General features: G+C 28.4%; 2 protein-coding genes across 4 annotated transcripts in view; one reads left to right on the top strand and one right to left on the bottom strand.

Moving 5' to 3' along the window:
• Positions 1-783, bottom strand: part of LOC108693317 (islet cell autoantigen 1) — a 6,067-nt gene extending 5,284 nt beyond the window's left edge. For 2 of the 3 annotated variants that reach the window (XM_018202199.1, XM_018202202.1), the window contains exon 1: positions 540-783. The gene's annotated coding sequence lies outside the window, so the exon portion shown is untranslated. Of the gene's footprint in view, positions 1-274; positions 336-539 lie in introns of those variants that run through there. The other variant, XM_018202198.1, reaches the window with a different exon arrangement.
• An 802-nt stretch (positions 784-1,585) lies between these two features.
• Positions 1,586-15,119, top strand: part of LOC108693347 — a 13,903-nt gene continuing 369 nt past the window's right edge. Inside the window, exons 1-17 of the mRNA XM_018202241.1 lie at positions 1,586-1,642; positions 5,937-6,605; positions 7,026-7,700; positions 8,178-8,834; positions 9,289-9,978; positions 11,156-11,245; positions 11,505-11,597; positions 11,862-11,960; positions 12,163-12,276; positions 12,430-12,495; positions 12,578-12,703; positions 13,255-13,371; positions 13,610-13,726; positions 13,946-14,068; positions 14,297-14,413; positions 14,648-14,764; positions 14,939-15,037. Coding sequence (XP_018057730.1) covers positions 5,965-6,605; positions 7,026-7,700; positions 8,178-8,834; positions 9,289-9,978; positions 11,156-11,245; positions 11,505-11,597; positions 11,862-11,960; positions 12,163-12,276; positions 12,430-12,495; positions 12,578-12,703; positions 13,255-13,371; positions 13,610-13,726; positions 13,946-14,068; positions 14,297-14,413; positions 14,648-14,764; positions 14,939-15,037 — 3,941 coding nt within the window. The 5' untranslated portion in view covers positions 1,586-1,642; positions 5,937-5,964. The remainder of the gene's footprint in view (positions 1,643-5,936; positions 6,606-7,025; positions 7,701-8,177; positions 8,835-9,288; positions 9,979-11,155; positions 11,246-11,504; positions 11,598-11,861; positions 11,961-12,162; positions 12,277-12,429; positions 12,496-12,577; positions 12,704-13,254; positions 13,372-13,609; positions 13,727-13,945; positions 14,069-14,296; positions 14,414-14,647; positions 14,765-14,938; positions 15,038-15,119) is intronic.

The raw sequence follows: 15,119 nt of genomic DNA, 5'->3' as shown, positions 1-15,119 counted from the left end.
ATATATATACTTTGATGTACAAACGACCTAGAGAGAGAGAGAGAGAGAGAGAGAGAGAGAGAGAAAGAGAGAGAGAGAGGGAGAGAGAGCGCGGAAAAATAAAGAGCAACTAAGAAAGAAATTCAGATGGCGCTACTAAGGAACTTACTTATTTTGCGCGTGTGCACTCCATTTTGGGAAATACTAACATCAAAGGTGCCGACAGAGAGTTGCGCTACTGTATATACTGTGTCACTACTATCGAATTTGGAAGAGTTTTATCAGTAATACAGACGGCTTCGGCATCCCCTTAAGGGAATCCTAAAGCGAATTGAACTCCGACGAAGTCACCAGAGGTCGCACCGCGCGTCGCGCATCGACATGCCTTTATATACTACCACATTAATATCTCACGCAACCTATGATACACGCAGTTGCACATTCGTGTCAATTTTCGTATAACAAATTCGTCGCGATAAAACGTCTAAGTCTAATTCTAAGAACTCGACGTTGTTTGTTCGTGTAAACTACGTGTCTGGGAACCACTATTTCGTACGTACAGGTTGCAAAGCTTTCATATCAAACAAGTGTTGTCACGACTTGACAGCTGAGACGCCATGTTACACTAAGAAATAGTAAAAAACAAAAACAGAGAATGGACTGCGCAATCCAATCTAAGTAGTTTAGTATCGACAAAAACGAGAGAAAAGGACCCTGGAAGATAGCTAAGCTTTATCTCTTTCCACTTAATGATATAATGAGAGAGAGAATGAGAGGGAGATTGGCCGTCCATAATCCCTTTCTCTCATTTTTGTCGACTATACTACTTAGGCTGGTATTCATAGTTGATTCTTATTTCAAGACTGTCTTAAGTAATGTCTTAAGATGCTAATGCGGCTCTCTGATTGGTTCATAACTTCTTAAGATCGTACTTAAGAAGGCTTGAATATAAGATGTAACTATGAATATCGGCCTTAGATATCGCGCAGTCCATTTTCTATGTCTTTGGTAAAAAATATATCAATTTTGAAATTTTTTATCGTTCTCGACATAGACTCCACTTCCCAGACACATATAATGCGTATTTCAATCCTAGAAAAGGATTTTCGATGAAAGAGGAAAAAAGTATTTGTTATACAAAAATTATATGATTTAATCGATAAAACAGGTGGCTTTAGGATCTCTTTAAAACCTATTCTACAATGTGCTCTTTATTTCCTGTTTTTGTTATTTTTTCCTTTGCAACCATTTTATCGACAATTATATTTCTTGTTTCTTTTGAAGTTTATTAATTTTTATCTCGGGTAATATAAAACAAAAAATCGGATAAAAAGCAAAAAAACAAGAAACAGGGGAATAAAAAGTACATTGTAGAACAGACTTACAGGAACCGGTACTTATCGAAGCCGGTAACATATAAAACTTATTTTCTAGATGCTAAACTTTTTTTTAGAAATAAAAAAAGACCGGTATTTGACCAGATGATCTTAATATTTAAAAAAAAAAAAAGAAATGCGCAGGACACGAATGACCCAGACGTGTGTATTAAAGGTTAATTAATTTGTCACATGGAAACGTGAAGTGCTTAAGCATTGTTTTTCAACGTCGTGATCGAAATTTATCGGTCACATTAAACAGTATAAAAACAACGAATTTGTGCAAGGTAAGCAATATAGAGAGAGAGAGAGAGAGAGAGAGAGAGAGAGAGAGAGAGTGGGGGGAGAGCAGGAGAGGGAGAGAAGAAGAAAAAGGGAGGGAGAGGAAGAGAGGGAAAAGGAAAGAGAGAAGGAGAGGGATTGATTGATTAATTGGTTTTATTAGCTACATTAAATATAATAATAATACTAATAATAATCTTTAATATTTATACTCAATAACATTTAATTTTCTACATTACATAAATTCTTATCTAATAATATTTTTGAATTTCACTAACCCTCTCTATCTAATATATGACACTAGCAAGCTCTGCAGTTTCTTGTTTTATTTCTTTTGATAAATTATTGTACATTTTAAACCTATCATGCAACAGCATTTTCTGTTCCTCTCTAATTTTTTTTACATCTACTTATAAGTATAATTCCTTTTTGTCTAGTTTATCCTCTTCCTTCCCTTTCTATTAACTCTATTTTATTTCTTAAATAACTCAGACATTGTCCGTTTACCATTTTACGTTTATGTACAAAGATACAAACATTGTATTTAATTCTTTCCTTTACACTAGACATAAAACACAATGTCTCAAGCATGTCTTCAATTCTTGTTCTGTTATTGTATCGTAATATTATTCTCATTCCCTTATTTTGCAGCTTTTGTAGATACTTCATATTACTATTACTTAAATTCAATAATATCGGTGAACAATATTCAAATAACGGAGCAATTATCGTCTTATATACAATCTCATATACGGTTAAGTTTTCACTAATTCGTCGAAATACCCCTAATTTTGATCCTATTTTTTTCCCAAGATAATAATAATTAACGTGTGCTGCAAAGTTAAGATTATTATAGAACCTAAATATTTAATTTCATTAACTACTTTTAATTCTGTGTTTTCTAATATATTACTTTCATATTGCTTTCCGATACTTTTTTTCTACGCCTTTGACTAACATAACGTTAGTTTCGTTTACATTTAATTGTAATCTATTAATTTTCAAACATCTCTCAATTTTTCCCATCTCATCATTAAGATTATCATTTATTTCTTGGCTCGAATAACTTGGTATATTGTATTAGTATATCATCTGCAAATAATCTAATTTCACGATTATCACTAACTCTCGTTAAATCATTTATATAGAGCAAAAACAAAAGTTCTAATATTGATCCTTGTTGAACTCCCACTTCATTGCAACAGGTTGTGAAAATTCCATTAAGTTTAACTCTTTGTGTTCTGTTCTCCAAATAATTCTTAAATCAACTAAATACCATCCTTTTTAATCTATATCACCCCATTTTCTGTATCAAAATATTTCTATTCAATAATTCAAATGTTTTTCTTAAATCTAAAAATACAATATAAATTCCTATCATCATTCTTTCACCTATTTTTTTTCAGTTTGATATTACCCATTATAGAACTCTCACATGAATGCCTCGATCTAAATCCTTTGTCTCTCTTTCAATAAACTATTACTCTCTAAATATTTTACTAGTCGATTGTGAACTATAATTTCAATTATTTTCTCGTAAATCGGTAATTTATTTATTGAGCTAAATTTTATAATTTTTTTCGTTCTTATTTTTGGTATGATATCAACTACTGTTACTTCTTTCTATTCACTAGGGAATATTTAACGTTTTATTCTTTAACGATTTATTTAGTACATAATATATCTTTACCTCTTTGCCGTTACTACCTTTTTCATAATTTTCACAGTTATTCCCTTCTGTGTGTACAATTTTTATTTTCTAGTTTATGAACTTCGATTTAATTCACCTACTTCAATTTCACTAAATACTTCAAATTTATTTTCGATATATTTATTCGTATTATTCATCGTATTATCATCTTCTACAATTCTTAATATGCTATCCGCAAAATATCTATTAATTATATTTGTCATCTCATGTATTTTTAATTATTGTATCACTAAACTGAATTTCTCTATATATAGTATCACTAAACGAGTTACCCTTTAGCATCTCCCTAAGCGATCCCCACATTTGTTTGGGATCATTTTTGTTTTTATTTAATTTTAATTCTAAATAATTTTTCTTAGCTTTTCTACATTTTTCAACCACCTTATTCTTCCATTTCTAATACAATTCCCAGTCATCCTTACTCTTATTTATTCATGCCAGTTTGTCTCATCTTGTTGTTTTTCCATTTGACGAATTATATCAGAAAACTATTGCTTTCCTTGCCTTATTTTTTAATATAATTTTTTTCCTAGATGCAACCACATCCAAACATTCTACTATCGCATTTATAGTTAAGTTCGCTATATCATTAACATTATTACCTTTTAACCTATTGCCAATCATTCTCATAAATTTTTCCACATCTATTTTTTTATAATCCCCACATACAATTATTCTGTTGTCTCTCTTTTTCACACTCACATCCCAGTGTAAAACAATTATTGAATAATCCGTTATTTTTTATTAATTTTTTACTGTTATCTCAACTTCCTCGTTAGTAATGACTAAATCATTTATCGTCTCTGAGGAACCAACGATGGGTGTGTTCCCTTTTTACTGGCAGTACAATCATCATGACGTCACAACAGTGCCGTCACAATTGCCGTTTCAAAATTACTGTGGTACTACCAGCATTACTGTAACGTCGTATTTCGGAACGGCTTTGCAGTAAACTGACAGTAGTGTAAACAGACATGGATAAACGTACTAAATTGTCAATAAATTTTGAACGAAAATAGCAGCGATTGTTCTTCTAAAGAAGATGAATTAATTATGAATTAATTATGGGATCACCAATTCAAGCAATTTAACCTCATGTTAAAAAATGGACACAGTTAATGAATACATATTCAGATGTGAAATTAAGAGTCATTTTCGGTAAAATATATGCATCTTCTGCAGTTAAATATAATGTATATATTTTTTATTTCCTGGATCGAATATTTCGACGCGTGCTTTGTGCTTCTTTAAGTGATGCCATATTGCATTGTAACTGCTTCACCTCGAAAACAGCAGTAATCGCAGTAGCAATATGACTATCATTTATGACGTAATTGAGGGAACTAGACGCTATCGCAGCGCTATGTAGTAATAGCGGAACAAGTTTTCAGTACTGCCAGTACTGGCAGTGATATCGAAACACATTCGATTCTTGTTGGTCCCATTACCAGTTGTTTCAGATCCACTGTTTTCATTATTCTCATTAACTTATTCGAGAGGGAGGAAGGGAGAGAGAGAAAGAGAGGATGGGAGAGGAGGAGAGGTAGAGGGAATAGAGAGGGGAGGAAGAGGGGAGGAAGAGGAGAGAGAGAGAGAGAGAGAGAGAGAGAGAGAGAGAGAGAGAGAGAGAGAGAGAGAGCGTGCCTTTATTATGTGGAACGGAATAACTGTATGGCTTAGACAGCTGATTACAACAAGTGATCGCTCGGTCGGTCCTACTTATTTTCTATAAGGCCAATGATTCGCTAACTTTATGCTTTAATAATTCAGAAAGTAAGCGTTGAATAAAATTTTCGTAAAGGAAAAATCATCTCAGAATTCAATTAGAAACACGTTTTTGCAAGGACACGGGGTTATTCCGAATCCTTATAGGAGTGCACGACTCTCCGCATGAAATGAGATACTACATATACATATATTGAGGCGTATATTCCACGCGAAAGTTGTGCGCCCATGGCAGATCTCATTCCTCCCTCCCCTCTCCCCCGCCCTTCTCTGTTTAGAGTCATTAATGCAAAGTGGGGAAATAATTATTGATTTTGATTGTTAATGACTTTTTAATGAAGTATAAGTGCCGACAAAAACTTATTTCTCAGAAACTCAGAATCATGACATTGATAACATACGTCATTGAGAGTTGCTCCCTTTTTTTTGTTTTTAATTTTTTTGTCTTTAATTTATTACTAAAAAATTAAATTAAATTTATTCACTTCTATGTTTATTACAATAACGATGATAATCGATGTTGTAATAATTATACAAGAAAAGTCAAGAAATATACTTTAAAATTTCGTAAATTGTACTTTTCATGGCTAAATTTTATTTTTTATTCAAGATATTAAAATAAATGTTAATTTTAATTTAAATATCCAAGAACACAAATCGAATGAACAGAAAAGAAACTTTTAATTGAAAAATTCAATCAATACAATAATGTTTACACCATAGTGAATAATTACTGTTTCGCTCTCTATCTCTCTCTCTCTCTCTCTCTCTCTCTCTCTCTCTCTCTCTCTCTTCTCTCCTTTTCATTGACTCCTAAACAATTTTTTCTGAATATCTTGGCATAATCGCTATTTTGTGTTTAGTAACATATCGCGACTCTGTGTGGATATAATGGCACTTCAAAAAAGATCAGACAATTGGATTTGGAAACATGTTCTTAAATTAGACGATTCTATTATACAATGCAATATAGATAATTGTAAGAAAACTTATACAATGATTAACAAAGGTGAATATAGAGTGATAATGACGATGAAAGGACATTTATATCATGAACATGGAAAATACGATGAACAAGATCGATTAAAATGGTTAAATGATAATGATTTGATATGGCGATATTTCGACAAAGCAAACTTATATACAGCAAATTGTAAGCTTTGTGGTGGTTTATTTCGTCAATCATATGTACCACTTATAAAGTCGCATCTGCAAAGTCATCGTCAAGAAATAAGAGCTGATGTTCAAAAAGAAATTGCGGATAACTCTCTATCGCAATATTATATAATCAATATGGAAGATTTTATTGCACGGTGCAAACGTTGCAATGATAAAATGGACATATTTTACGGGATAGATGCCTTAACGCATCACACTTGTTTAAAAAAGACTCAATGTTTAAGGTCTAGACAAAAACCTGAAGATAATAATGTGAACAGAATGACACAACAGTCTACAACCACCGAAAATGCAAATACGAACTCCCATAATAATATAAATAGTCAGTCTGGAAATCGAGAAAATCAACAAAGGTAACTATTGTTTCATTTTTCTTAAGTTATTAATATATTATGTACATTTTAATACATATTAAAAATTTAGTGTATTACTTAATTCAATCTATTGTATTTACCTCAATGTTTATAATAACAGTGATGTTGTAGTAGCCTACAATAAAAAAATCAAGAAACATTTCCAAATATAAACTTGTATCAGTTTTTGATGTTAAATTTTATTTTCAAATTAAAATGTGTTAAATGTATAATATTAATCTTAATCTGATTGATTGGCAACAGAATAAGAAATTAACAACATGATTCTTAAAAAACTGATTCAATTAACAATCTTTACATATTAGTAAAAAATTATACGTTTTCCTCTCTCTTCTATCAATCTTTCCTAAACAACGTCTCTGAACATTTTCCTTGGCTTAATCAGTATTTCATATTTAGTGACACATCGCGACAATGTGTGGATGAAATGACAGCTCGAGAAAGATCAAATAATTGGGTGTGGAAACATTTACTTAAATTAGACGATTCTACTGTACAGTGCAATATAGATAATTGTAATAAAACTTATAATACGACTTTTGATAGAAGTAAAGGTAGAATGATAGTAATAATAAAAGGACATTTATATCATGAGCATGGAAAATATGATGAAGAAGATCGGTTAAAATGGGAAAACGATAATGATTTAATATGGCGATATTTCGATAAAGAAGGTTTATACAAAGAAAAATGTAAATTTTGTTACGATTCACTTTCCGTATCATATACACCATCGTTAAGGGATCATCTACGACAATACCATCGTCAAAAAATAAGAGCTGGTGTACGAAAAGAAATTGCGGATAAGTCTTTATCGCAACATTTCGAAATTCATGAGAAAGAATTTTATGCATCGTGCAAACGTTGCAATCATAAAATGGATATATTTTATGGAACAGATGCTTTAACACATCACATTTGTTTAAAAAAGAATCGTTTAAAGTTTGAACAAAAATCTGAAGATAATAATGTGAACAAAATGACACAACAGTCTACAGTCACTGAAAATACAAATACAAGCTCCCATCATGATGATATAAATAATCAACCTAGAAATCGAGAAAATCAACAAAGGTAACTGTTAATGTTCACTTTTCTTGAATTATTAATATATTATGTATATTTTAATACATATTAAAAATTTAGTATATTATTTAGTTCAATTTATTTATCTCAACGGTTATTACAATAACGGCGATGTTGTAGTACCCTACAGTAAAAAAATATTTCAAGATATTTTATCAAGAAATATTTTCAAATATAAGCTTGTACCAATTTTCGATGTTAAATTTTATTTTCAAATCAAAATGTCAAATATATAATATTAATCTTAATCTGACAACAATAAGTAGGAATTAACAACATGATTCTTAAAAAACTGAAAAATTCAAGCAATAATCTTTACATTAGTGAAAAATTATACGTAATATAATAATAATATATATAATAAATATTATTATATTAAATTATTTACTCTCTCTTCTATCATCAACCTTTCCTAAACAACGTCTCTGAACATTTTCCTTGGCTTGATCGGTATTTCATATTTAGTGACACATCGGGACACTGTGCGGATGTAATGGCAGCTCGAGAAACATCAAACAATTGGGTGTGGAAACATTTACTTAAATTAAACGATTCTACTGTACAGTGCAATATAGATAATTGTGATAAAACTTATACGACTTTTGATAGAAATAAAGGTAGACTAACAATGATGATAAAAGGACATTTATACCATGAGCATGAAAAATACGATGAAGAAGATCGATTAAAATGGGAAAACGACAATGACTTAATATGGCGATATTTCGACAAAGTAGGTTTATACAAAGAAAAATGTAAATTTTGTAAAGATACACTTTTCATATCATATATACCATCGTTAAGGCATCATCTGCGACAGTACCATCGTCAAAAAATAAGAGCTGATATACTAAAAGAAATTTCGGATAAGTCTCTATCGCAATATTTCGAAATTCATGAGAAAGAATTTAATGCACGGTGCAAATGTTGCAATGTTGAAAAGAACATATTTTTCGGAATAGATGCCTTAATACATCACATGCAAGAAAATCAATGTGTAAGGTATCTTAACGAAGAACTTGAAGATAATAACACAATGACACAATCTATAGCCAATGAAAATACAAGTTCCCATGATAATTTAAATAGACAAGCTCTTGGAAATCGAGAAGATCAACAAAGGTAACTGTTATGTAATTAAAATGTTAATGTTTCACTTTTTTTAAATTATTAATATATTACGTATACTTTAATACATATACAAAATTTAGTATATTATTTAATTCTATTTACCTTAACGTTTATTACAATAACTGTGATAAACGATGTTGTTGTAGTCTACAGTAAAAAGTCAAGAAATATTTCCAAATATAAACTTGTATCAATTTTCAATGTTAAACTTCATTTTCAAGTCAAGGTGTGTAAAATATATAGTAATATATTAATCTTAATCTGATTGATTGACAACAGAAATCGAACAAGTAGGAATTAGACAATATTCTTAACTGAAAGATTCAATCAATAATCTTTACATATTAGTGAAAAATTATGTTTTACTCTCTCTCTCTTATCATCAACCTTTTCTAAATAACTTCTTTAAATATTTTCCTTGGTTTGATTGATATTTCATATTTAGTGATACATCGCGATGTTGTACGGATGTAATGGCAGCTCTAGAAGGATCAAACAAGTGGGTGTGGAATCATGTTCTTAAATTAGACAATTTTACTGTACAGTGCAATATAGATGGTTGTGATCAAATTTATATAAATCGAAATAGAAAGCTTATAAATAGAATGATAACAACGATAAAGGAACATTTATACCATAAGCATGAAATATGGAATGAAGAAGATCGCTTAAAATGGGTAAATAACAATGATTTGATATGGCGATACTTTGACAAAGTAGACTTATACAAAGAAAAATGTAAATTTTGTAACATTTCACTTCATCAAGCACATATACCATTTATAAAAAAGCATCTGCAAAGACATCATCAAGAAATAATAACTATTGTACGAAAAGAAATTGCGGATAAGTCTCTATCGCAAGATTTTGAAATAGATGAAAAAGAATTTAGCGCATTGTGTAAATATTGCAGTGTTAAAAAGAACATATTTTACGGAACAGATGTCTTAACACACATTTGTTCAAAAAAAAATCAATGTTTAAAATCAATGTCTCGACAAAAATCTAAACATAACAATGCAAATAGAAAAACACAACCACGGACACAACAATCTATAGCCACTGAAAATGCAATTACAAGCTCCCATCATGATGATATAAATAAGCAAGTTCCTCGAAATCAAGATCAACAAAGGTAATTATTATTATATAATAAAAATATTAATGTTTTTTTTTCTTAAGTTATAAATACATAATGTATATTTTAAGTACATTATAAATTAATATATTATTTAATTTACTTCATCATTTCGCAATCAATAAAATACTTAATTGTAAAAAATAATAAATAAAATGCCAATTTGAGCCAACATTGATTATTCATGTGTATACTATACCATTTCAAAGTGAATATTATAACATATATGTTTCGACCTACGATCAAAATCCTCTTCAATACAAAGAAATTTCCTTAAATTATTAATTATAAAATTGCAGAATGATAGTGCATACGAATATAAAACTATTAACGTAATATAAAATACGAAAAAAACTGTGGTAGTGATATCCGAGTTAATCTTGGTCATCAAATTACTAAGTTTATTAAAAAGAAAAAGATTTTTTATTTTGAATCAACTGTCGAAATAAAAAATATTTCAAATTGCTAACATGAAATTATCCGCACAAAATATATAATATAAAATATATAATATAATATAATATAATAGACTTATATGACTGTCATGGTTGAACTGTTTATTAAGATATATTGTACATATTGTTCTATTAGATTGTTCCATTTACTGTAGTACAATTATGAATAAATTAAAAAGTTAATATAATAAATAATAGTTAAAATCAAACTTTAGTTCACTTACATGAAACAACTTAACAACTCTTAATTTGTTTCATGTAAGTGAACTAAAGTTTTATTTTAACTATTATTTATATTAACTTTTTAATTACCTTGACCTCGAAACGTATACGTTATAACTATAATTTACTTTGAATAAATGGTATAATATACACACGAATAATCAATGTTGGCTCAAATTGGCATTTTATTTATTATTTTTTAGATTTTTCTTTTAGAGCCTATTGATTACTTATACTTAATTGTAAGTTGCAATAATTGCAACAATTACACTATATTAATTAAGCGTATTTTATAGCAACAGGAATAAAGCCCGATTGCACCAATGTTACTTTGACTTTAAGCAAGACTTAAAACTCTCTCTGTCTCTGTCTCTCTTTCGCTTTAAAACGAGATGAAGAAAGTTTTAAGTATTACTTAAAGTCAAAGTAACATTAGTACAACCGGACCTTAATGATTTAAAATCTCACTGTCAATATTATATAAATGAAAATTCAAGGAATGAAGAAGAAGCTGCAGAAAATGCAATTACAAGCTCCCATCGTGATGATATAAATAGGCAAGTTCCTCGAAATCAAGACCAACAAAGGTAACTGTTATGTAATAAAAATATTAATGTTTTTTTTTCTTAAGTTATAAATACATAATATATACTTTAAATACATTACAAATTTAGTATATTACTTAATTTATTTAAATGTTTCACAATCGATAAAATACTTAATTGTAAGTTGCAGCAATAGTTGCAGCAATTACATTATATATTAGTTAGCGTATTTTATAGCAACACATAAAATAATAAATGACTTAAGATCTCATTGTCAATATCATATAAATGGAAATTTAAGGTATGAAGAAGGAGCTGCAGATGAAAATGCAATTACAAGCTCCCATCATGATGATATAAATAGGCAAACTCCTCGAAATCAAGATCAACAAAGGTAAATGTTCTGTAATAAAAATATTAATATTTTTTTTCTTAAGTTATAAATACATAATATATATTTTAAGTACATTACAAATTTAGTATATTACTTAATTTACTTAAACATTTCGCAATTGATAAAACACTTGTAGTTGTAAGTTGCAATAATTGCAGCAATTGCACTATGTAATTTTGAGTCAAACATTTAACAAATGTGATTTAAATGTTGTATTTACTAATTAAATATTGACTAAATTAAATAATAAATATATATATCAAGTTCTGAAGGAATTAACATCGATGACACGGTACAATTCCTTGATTACAATCATGGAAGTACATATTGCTACGTTCTTGGAAATCAAGATGGTCCACAAAGGTAAACGATATTAATATCAATATATTTTATTCTTTTTGAAATATTAGTATATTCTATTATATATAATTAACGCAAATATATTGAACAATTAACATTTAAATATATAGACTTCATAAATTTGAGTCAAACATTTAATAAATATAATTTCAATGTTATATTTATATTCAATTTAAGTAATATTTACTAATGAACATGCGTCAAGTTCGGAAGAAAATAACACGGATAACATAGTATTCCTTGCTGATGTTTCGGATGCAAGTTCTCATAATGACAGTACAAACTGGCAAGGTCTTGGATATCAAATAGATCAACAGAGGTACGTGTTACTAATTTAATGTCAAGTGTTACTATCAAAATTCGTGACTCAAAAATTTTATGATAAAAAAATTAATTAACTGTCAATATCTGTACGAATGGGTATTCAAAATTTCAAGAAAGAACTAATGTTAAAATAATATAATGTATATAGAATGATGCATCAGCCCGTAGCAGCAGTAAATATGACTACAAGTTATCACGAAGAAAGTACATATTGGTACGTTCTTGGAAATTAAGATGATTTCAATGTTATATTTATATCCAACTTAAGTAATATTAACTAATGAATATATATTAAGTTCTGAAGAAAATAATACGAATAACACGAATAACATAGTATTCCTTGCTCATGATGTTTCGGATGTAAGTTCTCATTATGACGGTACAAACTGGCAAGGTCTTGGATATCAAATAGATCAACAGAGGTACGTAACTCAATAAAGGTAAATAATACTAATATCGATATATTTTATTCTTCTTGAAATATGAGTATATTCTATTATATATACTTAATGCAAATATATTGAACAATTAACATTTAAATATATAAACTTCATAAATTTGAGTCAAATATTTAATAAATATAATTTCAATATTATATCTATATTCAATTTTAAGTAAGATTTACTAATAAATATATATCAAGTTCTGAAGAAAATAACACGAATAACATAGTATTCCTTGGCCATGATGTTTCGGATGTAAGTTCTCAAAATGATGCTATAAACTGGCAAAGTCTTGGATATCAAACAGATCAACAGAGGTACGTAAATCAACAAAGATAAATAATACTAATATCGATATATTTTAGTGTTTTTGAAATATTAGTATATTCTATTGTATATAATTAATACAAATATATTGAACAATTAACATTTAAATATATAGACTTAAATTTGAAAAACATTTAATATAATTTCAATGTTATATTTATATTCAATTTAAGTAATATTTATTAATGAATATATATATCAAGTTCTGAAGAAAATAACACGAATAACATAGTATTCCTTGGTCATGATGTTTCGGATGTAAATTCTCATTATGACGGTACAAATTGGCAAGGTCTTGGATATCAAATAGATCAACAGAAGTATGTAAATCAACAAAGATAAATAATATTAATATCGATATATTTTATTTTTCTTGAAATATCAGTATATTCTATTATATATAATTAATGCAAATATATTTAACAGTTAACATTTAAATATATAGGCTTCATAAATTTGAGTCAAACATTTAATAAATATAATTTCAATGTTATTTATATTCAATTTAAATAATATTTACTAATGAAAAAAAAAATATATATATATATATATATCAAGTTCTGAAGAAAATAACACGGATAACATAGTATTCCTTGGTCACGATGTTTCGGATGTAAGTTCTCATTATGATGGTACAAATTGGCAAGGTCTTGGATATCAAGTAGATCAACAGAGGTACGTAAATTAACAGATAAATAATACTTATATCGATATGTTTTATTCTTCTTGAAATATCAGTATATTCTATTATATATAATTAACGCAAATATATTGAACAATTAACATTTAAATATATAGGCTTCATAAATTTGAGTTAAAACTTTTAATAAATATAATTTCAATGTTATATTTATATTCAATTTAAATAATATTTTCTAACGAATATATATCAAGTTCTGAAGAAAATAACACGAATAACATAGTATTCCTTGGTCATGATGTTTCGGATGTAAGTTCTCATAATGATAATACAAACTGGCAAGGTCTTGGATATCAAATAAAAATAGATCAACAGAGGTACGTAAATCAACAAAGGTAAATAATACTAACATCGATATATGATATTTTATTCTTCTTGAAATATTAATATATTCTGTTATATATAATTAATGCAAATATATTGAACAATTAATATTTAAATATATAGACTTCATAAATTTGAGTCAAACATTTAATAAATATAATTTCAATGTTATATTTATATTCAATTTAAGTAATATTTTCTAAATGAATATATATATCAAGTTCTGAAGAAAATAGCACGAATAACATAGTATTCCTTGGTCATGATGTTTCGGATGTAAGTTCTCATTATGACGGTACAAACTGGCAAGGACTGGGATATCAAATAGATCAACAGAGGTACGTAAATCAATAAAGGTCAAAAATACTAATATCGATATATTTTATTCTTCTTGAAATATCAATGTATTCTATTATATATAATTAACGTAAATATATTGAACAATTAACATTTAAATATAGAAACTTCATAAATTTGAGTCAAACATTTAATAAATATAATTTAAATGTTATATTTATATTATATTTTTATATTTCAACTTAAGTAATATTTACTAATGAATATATATCAAGTTCTGAAGGAAATAACACGAATAGCATAGTATTCCTTGCTCATGATGTTTCGGATGTAAATTCTCCTCATGACGGTACAAACTGGCAAACTCTTGGATATCAAGAAGATCAACAGAGGTATATGTTATTATTTCAATATGTCAAATATTACTGTGTGATACCAGTAATATCAAAATTCGTGATCCAAAGTTTTATAATAAGAAAGCTCTCGAAATATTAAGTAGCTAGTCGCAATGGCAGCTACTTATTTCAAGATTTCGAAAAGGAACTAACGTTAATAACATGTAACAGAATGATGCATCAATTCGTGGCAGCAGGAAATGTGGCTACAAATTTTCATAATGACGATACAAATTGGCAAGCTGTTGGATATCTAGTAGATCAGCAGAGGTATGTGTTATTATTTCAATATGTTAGGTATTACTCATATCAAAGAGAGGGAGGGGAGGTGAGAGAGAGAGAGAGAGAGAGA

This window comes from Atta colombica, unplaced genomic scaffold (assembly GCF_001594045.1).
Source record: "Atta colombica isolate Treedump-2 unplaced genomic scaffold, Acol1.0 scaffold9, whole genome shotgun sequence".
Taxonomy (NCBI): domain Eukaryota; kingdom Metazoa; phylum Arthropoda; class Insecta; order Hymenoptera; family Formicidae; genus Atta; species Atta colombica.
The sequence above is the reverse complement of the archived record's forward strand: the minus strand, read 5'-3'. Positions and strand labels throughout refer to the sequence as shown.